The sequence below is a fragment of the Macaca thibetana genome, chromosome 15, assembly GCF_024542745.1.
Source record: "Macaca thibetana thibetana isolate TM-01 chromosome 15, ASM2454274v1, whole genome shotgun sequence".
Classification (NCBI taxonomy): Eukaryota; Metazoa; Chordata; class Mammalia; order Primates; family Cercopithecidae; genus Macaca; species Macaca thibetana.
Window position 1 is genome coordinate 29,108,679 of NC_065592.1, and position 12,487 is coordinate 29,121,165.

Sequence of the window (12,487 nt, forward strand, 5' to 3'; positions counted from 1 at the left end):
TTGGCCAGGCTGGTATTGAACTCCTGACCTCAAGTGATCCACCCACCTTTGCCTCCCAAAGTGCTGGGATTACAGGCATGAGGCACTGTGCCCAGCCACTACCTCCTATTTTGGATGAAAACCGCTTTTTTCCTTTTACTGTTGCACATTACAACATTTTTCAAAAACTCTTTCTGTTGTGCAGATAGAAAAATGGAATTTTTCCTTTGAATTATTTTTGAGATTTTACCTGCAAATGGGAATAGGAGTCGGCACTACTCCAGGACTGCACTCCTGGAAGACGTGGTTACACAACAAAGCCTCAGCAGCTGGCCTGCAGAGTGGGCTCACTACTTTCAGTTCATTCCAGGCCGTGTGGACCAGCAGCTCTTGGGCCTCCTCAGGGTCCGCATAGGAGGTGTTGAGAAAAACAAGAGCGTCTTTTGCCAGGACTGCATTACACACCTCCCCTCTATACTGGGCGCAGTAGCCTTTGTTATCTTTCTGTGGTTTACTGAAAGAAGAAATGAACAACATTTCTAATCACACGCTATTTCTTGGCATTCATTCTGCTTTTCTTTCTTTCTTTTTTTTTTTGTTTGTTTGTTTGTTTTCACATCTGTGTCACAGAAATAGGAGAAAATTGTACTAGCAAATTGGTTGACATGCTCCATTTGAATATGGTCTTCATTTCCAGCTGCAATTATATCATCTGTAGCTACTCCACAGGGCTATTGAGAAGGCCAAATGTGATGATGGATGTGGAAAGCTTTGGGAACTATAAAGGACTGAATAGATTTGGGTATTTTTATTATTCTACATTATAAATAGAATCTGACTACTCTTAGTTAAGCCACCTTACAGACTGCTTGCAAAGAAGCTGATATAAGCAAAGATGCATCTGGAAGACATTTCATCATGATGGTTAACAAATAATTGAGCGTAATAATAACTGCTCTCAGCTAAAATATTTGCAGCTTTAGGGACATAGTTTATTTATGTGTTATGATAGTTTACCTTAGTTTTTTACAACATATACATCTTTGCAACACCTTCCATACTCAGATTCTCTCGCTCACACATCTTCCCAGAATTCCATTAAAGAAAAAGAAAGTGATGTAGGGAGGAGAAAGCGGAAATATGGCTTCCAGAGGAGCCAAGTAGAACCTTCAGCTTTGCTGTTTTCTCATCACATCTCATCACATGGAAAGTCAACTGGTCACCCAGTGCCTCAATGATCTATTCTGTTGAGTGATACAAGTAATTACTCTGAACTCAGATTATTGTGTGTTAATGGGCCATATATCAGGGAGAAACCTGTAAATGCTAGTGCTAGCACAAACATAGGATTAAAAACTTATCTGCTATAATAACTGAAGACAATTGGGAGAATGGAAAATGCTGCTGGTACTCTCTTCACGTATCTACTTGTTCCCTTAATGTAATGCTGGGAATTATAACAACTCATATACTCACCTGACAAACATATGTGGAATACTTATTATGTGTAGGCACTGTGATGGTCTCAGTATTTTCTTATGGCTTCTATCAGATCTTCCATAGTGTTAGTAATGACAGAAAAGTCTTAAGTTGTATTCTTATTTAGATTTGTACAGCTATTGAATTTAGCTTTTCATTGTCTTTATATGAAGAATTTAAAGTAAGAAAATTAAACAAATTAGAATTTGTGTCAAATTTTAAAATTGTTACGTGACCCCAGTTGAATTTAAAAAATTAATACTATAATTACAAACCATCACTGGCAGGTCTTTAAAGCAAATTCATTAGAATGAGATCTACTACATTCAGGTGAAACAATGAACTTCCAAGAAGCACAGCTATGCTTTAAAACAATATTTTGTAATATAGAGTCTTCCTTTAATTCATACTAGCCTTTTACTAATTAGGCAGCATGATTTTTACTGTATCCCTTTGTTTGTTGGGGATATTTAAAATGAAGGCCTTGAATAAGAAAGCACAAAACTCCATGAAAACTTTCTCAAGGTAAAGGTGAGAAAACCCCCAGAGAAAATTAGAAACAAGGATGCTGTTGTTCAGGCTCAGTAAATGACACCCCAAAGTGAAGGCCTAAGAAGCAGCCTCAGAAACAGATCTTCCGCCCTCCTGTCTCTCCTCTCTTTCTTCCCCGAGGCAAATCTTAGACACTAGAATCCCTCTTTTCCAAGACAGATCATAGACATCAGAATGCCTTTTCCTCAAGGCTAGCCATAACACCTAAATATTTACTCTACCCACCCCCCCCCCCCTTTTCTGTATAACACCTGACCATAAAGAAATTCAGACCTTCATTCCAGAGGGATCCTACCTCTTACCTGGGAGGTGCGAGTGCTGCACAGGGGGGCTGAGAAAAATCGGAACAGGCAGGATGGGCTAGTTTCCCCACTCAGCCTGTTAGCATTAGATCACATTGTGTCTAATCATATTTCTACACAGTTGTTCATACTTCATCGAACCTAAGCATAAAAATGGATTGCTTCGGCTGGGTATGGTGGCTCACGCCTGTAATCTCAGCATTTTGGGAGGCTGAGATGGGCAGATCACTTGAGGTCAGGAGTTTGAGACCAGCCTGGCCAACATGGAGAAACCCAGTCTCTACTAAAAGTATAAAAATTAGCCGGGCATGGTGGCGGGCACTTGTAATCCCAACTACTCAGGGGGCTGAGGCAGCAGAATCACTTGAATCCGGGAGGCGGAGGTTGCAGTGAGCTCAGACTGCACCACTGCACTCCAGCCTGGGTGACAGAGGAAGACTCTTGTCTTAAAAAAAAAAAAAAAAAAAAAAAAAAAAGGATTGCTTTCCCTGTATCTAGGGTCTTCATTCTGAAGGGTCCCACGTTATATAAAACTGTGATCAAATAAATTTGTTATCCTCTTCTCTTGTTAACCTGTCATTATTATACAGGTGTCAGCCATGACTCTTAGGATGGGAAGGAAAGGAATTAATCCCCATCCAGCTTCTACACTGTGCTTTAAGAAACTATATAATAAGTAGTGACCAGGAATATTTCAAACTGGTTTACAAAATGGCCTCACAAGTTGATGTAATATCTCAGTATAAAGGGGGGATGAATACAATCATGTGTGACCTTTTATAGGTAACAGAAAAAACCCCACCATGTAAAAATTAAATATTTCCCAGTGTCTCTGAGCTGAGAATTATTCATGCAGGTTTTGCTGTCATGTGTTAACTATTCAATGATGCTGGTATTCATTTCCTATGAGTATTTTTAAAAATAATACACATTCATGATGTTTCCTTTAATTATGCATCAAAACACATTTTTTTTAAACATTGGAAACTAAGAAAAAGTACACAAAAGAAAAATTGATGAAAATAGCTTCAGAGATAAGGATTACTAACAATCAACTAACAATGAATCCCTTTGTCTGAATTTCTGCTAGTATTGAATCCTCATTAGTTTTACAGCATTAAATATATAATGCAAAATAAAAATGAAAAAGAAAAAAGGACAATAGGTTTTGAATAGAAATGAGAAGATCTTGGTTTTAATTTCATTTTTTTCTTCCTAACAGCTTGATGACCACTAGCCTATACAAACCCTTTATGTGCTGGGAAAAAACCATACACACACAAAGTATATGATTATTATTAGTTTTCCACATTTCATTTCTATGATGTTCCTGGAATGATTAAGGACTTGGCTTTGGTAGTATATCGATGCTTGGATGAGCTCTAAAAGGTAAGGCACACATAAGACCGACTATCTATCTACCTATCTATTTAGATAGATAGATAGATAAATTTAGATAGATAGATATATAGATCTAAATTATCTATATATCTAAATTATATATACATCTCTGAATCTGTTGATCAACTACCTAGTTATAGTTTCAGTGTTTCAAACACTTCCTTTTCCTTTTCCTCTCCTCTTGTGCAGAAATATAAGCCTTAAATTTTACACAGTGATCAAATTTTAGATGCAAGACATAGAAGCCAATTGGGACATTTTGTTCCTCAGCCCCCTAAATCTATCACTTTCAACATTTTAAAAAGGAGCTCATGGCAAGAACTGGGGAATAAATTAAATGCAAATAATTTCCATTGGTGTCTTCTGTTGTCTTTTGTAAGTGACAAGACCCCTCCACATCCAGCTAAAGTTTTGTTTCTCTGCCTGAAGTTCGTGGGACTGCTGATGGGGCAACATTAGAAGCAGCTGGTCCTGTTGCTCATTAGAACAGTGGGACAGAGGTCACAGGGATCCATTCACAGAATGCTGGTTGTTTCGGAATGACCAGCCAGACTAGCTTCTAAAAATGCTAGTTAATATTGCACATGGAGCCAGACCCTCTCTTGCCTCCTTATAATATAAACTCAGTTGACTTCTCTTCCAGTGAAGTTCCTTTTCTTGTAGAGGCAATGATGGATATTTGATCTCACATCTCCTTTTCAACTTCTTTTATAACAGACAACCCTATGTGGTCAAAGGAAGTAGGTAAAGAATTCTCACTGCACCTCTTACTCCTATTTCTCTCTACTTTGAAATGTATGAATCACATTCAATAGAACATTTTAAAATGTTATCTTCAAGTTTCTCTGAGGGAGATGTCTACTCCCTTTGAACACATACTACTTTGTCTCAAGGGCATTCCAGATGACCAGCCATGGCATGTTTGCGTTGTGACAACCCCATGATTCTGGTGGAAACTCCACACCTTACTTCACTCCCTCCCTAGCACAGGCACACTTGACAGCTGTACCTCTCCTCTGGCTCAGATAAATCTTCCCCTTTTTAGCAACTGCCTTATCTCTCCTTGAACATTCCCAACAAAGGTAATGACAGATTCTATGCTACTTCCAACCTTCAAAGCAAACAGGAACTGTTTCTATTCTTTCCTGCCTAGTGTCTTTGCATACAATTTATTCTCCAAGGCAGGGGTCAGCAAGTACAACCCCCAGGACAAATTTGGCCTACTGCCTGTTTTTTTAGAAGAAGGGTTATTAAACGGCACTTTTATTAATTTTAGTTTAGATAAACTTTACTCTGCTAAGGCAGTAGCTCCAAAATTGTTAATATAAATTATTAAAGCAATATTTAGATTAAAAAATGGACTAAGAATTTTTTCTTTTTTTTTTGAACTAAGAATTTTTGATACCACATTAACACATTGGAATGCAGTCAATTATGACAAATCACTATCCCATATACTTACAACTAGTTCAATTTTTCATATAATGGGTATCATGATTTTCAGTGCTTTTTTTGGATGCAATATATACATCCAAATGGTATTTCTTAAGACTTTTTTAACAGCAAAACTTTCTTTAAAAAGTGTTTTTAGTTAAAAACTGTATTTTTTGTTGTTGTTGTGTACCACATGATGTTGTAAAACATGTACACATTGTGGGATGACTAAATTGAGCTAATTAACAAATGTATTACCTCATATACTTACCATTTTCTTATGATGAGAACACTTAAAATCCATTCTCAGTGATTGTCAAGAATACAATACATTGTTATTAATGATAGTCACTGTATTGTACTCTAAATCTCTTGAACTTATTTTTGCTGTCTAACCAAATTTTGTATCCTGCTGCCTGTTTTTAAACATAGCCTATGTGCTAAGAATGCTGTCTTTAAATTAATTACATTCCATAGAGTTTTATGAAAGTCAGTTTTAAAAGTACTGCAAATAAAACACTGTAAGTTGCAAAAGGTTATATTGCAAGGGATACCTTCTTATATATAGGATAGAGCTATGGGGGAGAGTTTGGAGTTCTGGGTTCCATTTCTAACTTTATCATTTACTAGCTGTGTAAGCCACTTGAACTCTCCAGTTCAAAGAAACTTTCTTAGGGTTTTTCCTTCTGCAAAATAGAGATAACAATAATACCTATTCCATGGGGATGTCTTGAAGATAAATTTAAATAATGCATGTGAAGCTCAGCACTGTACCTGATCCATAGTAAGTATTCAGTAGAGGTTACCTGTCTTTCACTTCATCATACTTACTAAAAGGATTAGAAATTAGAAAGTTTCTAAAATGTTACAGTGCTCAGCAAATAGTAAACACTCAATCAATGGCATGTCAAATAACAAAAACAAAACACATTCCACTGCACTCCAGCCTAGGCAACACAACAAGACCCACTCACAAACAAAAACAAATGAAATCCCTACAAAACAAAACATTGGAAACATTGGTACAATAAGTTTCTTACCTCCATTCTATTAACAGGAAAGGAAGTTCCCACAGGAAGTCAAATTAAAGGGGAAAAGAAAGAACATTAGTATATTTTCATCTTATGCTTTGAAAGAGATTGTTTTGATACTGCTGATCTCTCAGTTTCTGAAAAGTTCTCTGCTTCTGCCAGGAGGCCAGCTGCTGCATTAATGGGCAGACTTGGAGGAAATTAAGAAAATACTGAGTATCTTTAGGAAACGTGTTCTTTTCAAACTGAGTCAATCATGGGTAACATCCACCAAGGGAATATCTAAGCTCAGAATTTCCCTCCATTAGCTACCCAGGGACTTTACATTAAGAAAGCAAGATGTGGAGGTTAACAGAGAAGATGCATAAAGTAGACCTAGAGGGGAAAAAAAAAAAAGAAAAAAGAAAAAGGAGAAGGAGAAGGAGAAAAGAAAAGAAGATGTAGAGGAGAGAGGGTAGAAGAGAAAGTAGAAAGTAGGCAATGGTTGTTCTCATAGACCTGGCTGCCTCAGGGGTGGGGTGTGTGACCTGGGTAGCTGCACGGCACCTGCACTCAGAAGGGCCTCGGGCTTAATTTAATGTTCTGCTGTCACTACCTTGAAATCCTCACTGTTTTTTGAACACCTAGCCCTGCAAATTATGTAGCTGCCTATGCTCACGGATGTAAAAACTCAGGTCTCTGAGGAGACCATGCCTGTCCTCTGGTGGTATGTGATTTCCAGGACAAACGGCCCCAACTTAGACTCTCCCAAGGCATGAGAATCCTGGCAAGGGTGTGATATAACCAGCATTTCTGAATTATTCCATTTTCTTTCTTGTAAATTAAAAACTTCACACTCTTTACCAAGTGCTTTATAGTTACTTCATTCTGTCATCTCAACTTTCACTATGAAAGTAAACAGTAAAACATATGCTTTGTCTAAAATCAATTTGCCATATTAAAATTTCTCCTAATGTTGAGGTCTAACTTCTTTTTGAAGGTTTTAGATCCATTTGGGTGTCATTTTTAGGGGGATTTTTAAGAGCTCTAACATGAATTTATCTGAGAGGTCAATCTTCTTAAAATACAATGAGCTTGTATTTCTGATCATTCTCTTTTAGATTTGTGAGGGTTGGTGACTACAAGGTTTTTATAACTTTCAGTGTATGACTTTTTTGAATCTCTATGGGCTTTTTATTCAATGATCCTGAAGAATATTGTAACTTTGATTTTAGGTTCAGGGGTACATATTCAGGTTTGTTATGTAGGTAAACTTGTGACTTGGGAGTTTGGTGTATAGATTATTTCATCACCCGAGTACTAAGCATAGTGCCCGAAAGTTGTTCTATTTTTTTTCTAATCCTCTCCTTTCTCCAACCCTCTACCCTCAGGTAGGTCCCAGTGTCTGTTGTTCCCCTCTTTCTGTCCATGTGTTCTCCCACTTATAAGTGGGAACATGCAGTATTTAGTTTTCTGTTCCTGCATTAGTTTGCTAAGGATAGTGGCCTCCAGTTCCATACATGTTCCTACAAAGGACATGATCTTATTATTTTTTATGACCACATAGTATTCCATAATATTCCATGGTGTATATGTGCCACATTTTCTTTGTCCAATCTGTCATTGATAGGCATTTAGGTTGATTCCACATCTTTGCTATTATGAATGTTGCTGCAATGAACATTTGCACACATGTGTCTTTATGGTAGACTGATTTATATTCCTCTGGATATATACTCAGTAGTGGGAGTGCTGGGTTGAATGGTGGTTCTGATTTTAGTTTAGTTATCTTAGGACTTACCACCCTGCTTTCCACGGTGGTTGAACTAATTTATACCACCACCAGCAGTGTATAAGAGTTCCCTTTTCTCAGCAACCTCGCCAATATCTGTTATTTTTTAATTTTTTATTTCTTTTGAGGTGGAGTCTCACTGTGTTGCCCAGGAGAGAATGCAGTGCAGTGGCATGATCTTGGCTCACTGCAGCCTCCGCCTCCCAGGTTCGAGTGATTTTCCTGCCTCAGCCTCCCACGTAGCTGAGATTACAGGCACGTGCTACCACACCTGGCTAACTTTTGGATTTCTAGTAGAGACGAGGTTTTGCCATGTTGTCCAGGCTGGTCTTGAACAGCATCTGTTATTTTTTGACTTTTTAATAATAGCTGGAGTGACATGGTATCTCATTGTGGTTTTGATTTGCATTTCTCTAATGATTAGTGATATTGAGCATTTTTTCATATGCTTGTTGACTGCATGTATGTCTTCTTTTCAAAAGTGTGTTTATGCCCTTTGCTCACTTTTAAATGAGGTTGTTTTTGTGCTTGTATGTGTAAGTTTCTTGTAGATTCTGAATACTAGACCTTTGTCAGGTGTATAAGGTTTGTAAATATTTCTCCCATTCTGTAAGTTGCCTGTTTAGTCTGTTGATAGTTTCTTTTGCTATGCAGAAGCTCTTAAGTTTAATTAAGTTCCATTTGTCATATTTTGCTTTTGCTGCAGTTGCTTTTGGCATTTTTGTCATGAAATCTTTGCCAGTTCCTATATCCAAAATGTTATTTCCTACGTTATCTTTCAGGTTTACCATTTTAGGTTTTACAGTTAGGTCTATAATCCATCTTGAGTTGATTTTTGTATATGGTGTAGGGAAGGGATCCAGTTTCAATCTTCTACATATGGCTAGCCAGCTATCACAGCACCATTTATTAAATAGGGATTCTTTCCCCATTGCTTGTTTTTGCCAGCTTTGCTTAAGTCTAGATGGTTGTAAGTGTGTGGTTTTATTTCTGGGCTCTCTATTCTCTTCCAGTGGTCTATGTGTCTGTTTTTGTACCAGTACCATGCTGTTTTGGTTACTGTAGCCCTGTAGTATAGTTTGAAGTCATATACCGTGATTCCTCCAGCTTTGTTCTTTTTGCTTAGGGTTGCCTTGGCTGTTTGGGCCCTTCTTTGATTCTATATGAATTTTAGAATAGTTTTTTTTTTTTCTAGTTCTGTGAAGAATGTAATTGGTTGTTTGATAGCAATAGCATTGAATCTATAAATTTCTTTGGGCACACTGAGCAGCGTTTTGTAATTCTTATTGCAGAGATCTTTCACCTCCCTGGTTAGCTGTATTCCTAGGTATTTATTCTTTTGTAGCAATTGTGAAAGGGATTATGTTTCTGATTTGGCTTGGCTGTTGGTACATAGGAATTTACTGATTTTTGTACATTAATTTTGTACCCTGAAACTTTGCTGATGTTGCTTAACAGTTCAAGGAGCTTTTGGGCAGAGACTATGGGATTTCTAGATATAGAATCATGTTATCTGCAAACAGGGATACTTTGACTTCCCCTATTCCTATTTGGATGCCTTTTCTTTCTTTCTCTTGTCTGATTGCGGTGGCCAGGGCTTCTAATACTATGTTGAATAGGAGGGTGAAACTCCTTCTTTACAAAAAATACAAAAATTAGCTGAGCATGATGGCACACACCTGTAGTCCCAGCTACTTGGGAGGCTATGACAGGAGGATCATTTGAGCTCAGGCAGAGGTTGCAATGAGTGAGATCACATACCACTTCACTCCAACTTGGGAGGCAGAGAGAGACTCTGTCTCAAAACAAAACAAAATCTTTATCAATTAGATATCCTGATAAATAACATGGAATGGTGATCAAAAGAGGGACCCACTTTTCTTTATTCTTTTAAAATACAGGTACCTCACTAAACAGAAATGAGCTCTGAGAGTATGCTAATTTGGTTAATGCATACGTGTGTGTGTGTATATATATACATATATATACATATATATATATATATACACATATATACATACACACACACACGTAGAGTTCATAGACTCTTATAATAAAAGAAAGTAGCAAGGAGGCAATAATAATCAAAAGGTTCATTTTTTAATGGAATAAATTTTATTTCACTAAACATTTTTAGCAGAAATTCAAAATTGTAAAGAAATAGACTTTTTTGACAAATTGGCTGAAGAATAATGCAAGTGTTCAAAATGAGTGAAACAGAAAAAGACAGTTACAACAATATGTAACAATCTCATGATTCCCTATATGTGATAAAGTATTAGCAGTACAAAAATAAGTCATAAATACTCAGTCATATTATTTGGTAAAAGTTTCTTTTTTCTTTTCTTTCTTTTCTCTTTTCTCTTTTTTTTTTTTTTTTTTTTTTTTTTTTTGAGACAGAGTCTCGCTCTGTCGCCCAGGCTGGAGCACAGTGGCACAATCTTGGCTCACTGCAACCTTTGCCTCTGGGGTTCAAGAAATTATTCTGCTTCAGCCTCCTGAGTATCTGGGACTACAGGCACCTGCCACCCTGCCTGGCTAATTTTTGTATTTTTAGTAGAGATGGGGTATCACTATGTTGGCCAGGCTAGTCTCAAACTCCCGACCTCAAATTATCCACCCGCCTCGGCCTCCCAAAGTGCTGGGATACAGGCATGAGCCACTGCATCCGGCCAATATTTCATTTTTAATTCTAAATTTTCAACATTAGATGCAGTAGTCATCAGGCTAACTGAAATTGAATTAAATGAGTTAAGGCAAACTGGTTTTAGAAGTTGATTCTGGGTGAATTCGTCTATTATAAATATACTGAATTCATCCCATCAAAACACCAGTATTTTTATTTCAACTACTCACAGCATAGACCCCCTTGTATTTATTTATTTTTTCCACCGGTAGTTGACATGCCCTCAAAAAGTAAGACAAATGATTGTAGGAAATATGTAAACACACACACACACACAGACACACACACACACAACTTGATATTTTTCCTTGGAATTTCCTAAAAGGCACAATCACCCCAACCTTTGTTGCAATTTGAAGGCCCTATCAACAAATAGCTTTGGTTCTCATCCTTCAAATAAAGATGAAGGGCATCTCAGCAAATACAAGGAGAAAGGGATGAATTATTTCCCTAGATCTTCTCATTCTTGAGTGATGTAAATGATAACAACACATCTCATGGAGTGATTTTTCAGCTTCCTAAGAATTAAGAAACTAGAACTTAGAGACAAGGAAAGGGTTTGTTTTGTCTTTTTTTTTTTTTTTTTTTTTTTTTTAATAATATTACTGTCTAAAAAGAATTGCAACAATCTGAGGGCAGAGAGAGAGGATCCAGGAGTAGAGCTCCCCACCATTGGGACGGCAGGGACATGGGACATTCCTGTGTGTTTAGTGGATGCTATGAAGGTAGCTAAGTTACCAAGAAGACTGGACACCAGACAAAGAACCCCAGTCATAAGCAATTGCAGGTTACCTCAATAGGGATTGAGATCAAGGACTGGGGATTGTGAGAGGTTGAACCAGTAAAGAATCTCCCACATCAGGGCACTATGCAATACACAGTCCTCTGAAGGACCCTCCAAAGAACCCAAATGTCCTAGGAGACAGTCAGTATTCAGGTGCCTGCAATAGAGAGACATTAATAACCCATCAAGGCATTAAAAGTCTGGATGCTGCACCTGCTGGGTTTCAATACCGGTTCTGCCATTTACTAGCTATGTCAGCCTGGGCACCTTTCTGAACATTAGTTTTCTCATCTGTGAAGTGGGGATAATAAAAGTATCCATTTCATTGAGATGTGGGTATTAAATAAATTCATGTATATATAAAGCACTGGGCACTGAGAATGTACCTTGCAATTGTTAGCATTATTATTATTAGTCAGAGAAGCAATAACAATTAACAGAGAAAGAACTAAAACATATTCCATTTAGGAAAACACATTTGCCCCCTTCCTTGTAAATCCTCTTCTCCTTAAATATGCCAGAGATGAAGAGGAACAGGAGGAAAGGGAAGAAGGGAAGGGTGCATAACAGTAGCAGACTCATTTTGTCTACTCTCCATGTTCCTGAATGAAAGAATGGCTGGCCGTGGAGAGAGTGAAGCAGATGAGGTTTAAATTATATAAGAGGAGAGTTTTAAACTAGATCAGGCTGGGTTTTTAATCTCTAAACATTACCTGGAAATTATGGAATCCGCCTGAAAGTTTGTAAAGGATTTGCTCTCAGGAGGGGCAAGGAGAGGCTAAAAAGCATAATTCCTCAGTCCCCAGTGGTTGGAGAAGACAATATTTTCTCTGTGTACCTGTCAAGTTTAAATTGTTCAATACGCTGGTTACACACATAGCCTCAGATCTTCGTTACCTCTCTGGTTCCCATTTATGAGTGATTCAAAGTTGTTCTGCAGTCTACAATGGGCTTTACAAACAAACTTTTGACCCAGAATAGGGTTTTAGCCAATACTAGCCCTAAAATTTTATCCCTCCCCTAAATGGGTCACTTTGCTTAGGGACCGAAGGCCACATCTTTCTAGCA

At 37.6% G+C, this 12,487-nt stretch overlaps 1 protein-coding gene across 4 annotated transcripts in view; it reads right to left on the reverse strand.

Annotated features, from left to right (window-relative positions):
• The window catches only part of MUSK (muscle associated receptor tyrosine kinase), a 132,861-nt gene that overhangs the window by 29,289 nt on the left and 91,085 nt on the right, over window positions 1-12,487 (reverse strand). For 2 of the 4 annotated variants that reach the window (XM_050761434.1, XM_050761435.1), the window contains one exon: window positions 6,188-6,194. In XM_050761434.1, coding sequence (XP_050617391.1) covers window positions 6,188-6,194 — 7 coding nt within the window. Of the gene's footprint in view, window positions 1-229; window positions 1,569-6,187; window positions 6,195-12,487 lie in introns of those variants that run through there. The other 2 variants (XM_050761433.1, XM_050761432.1) reach the window with 2 other exon arrangements.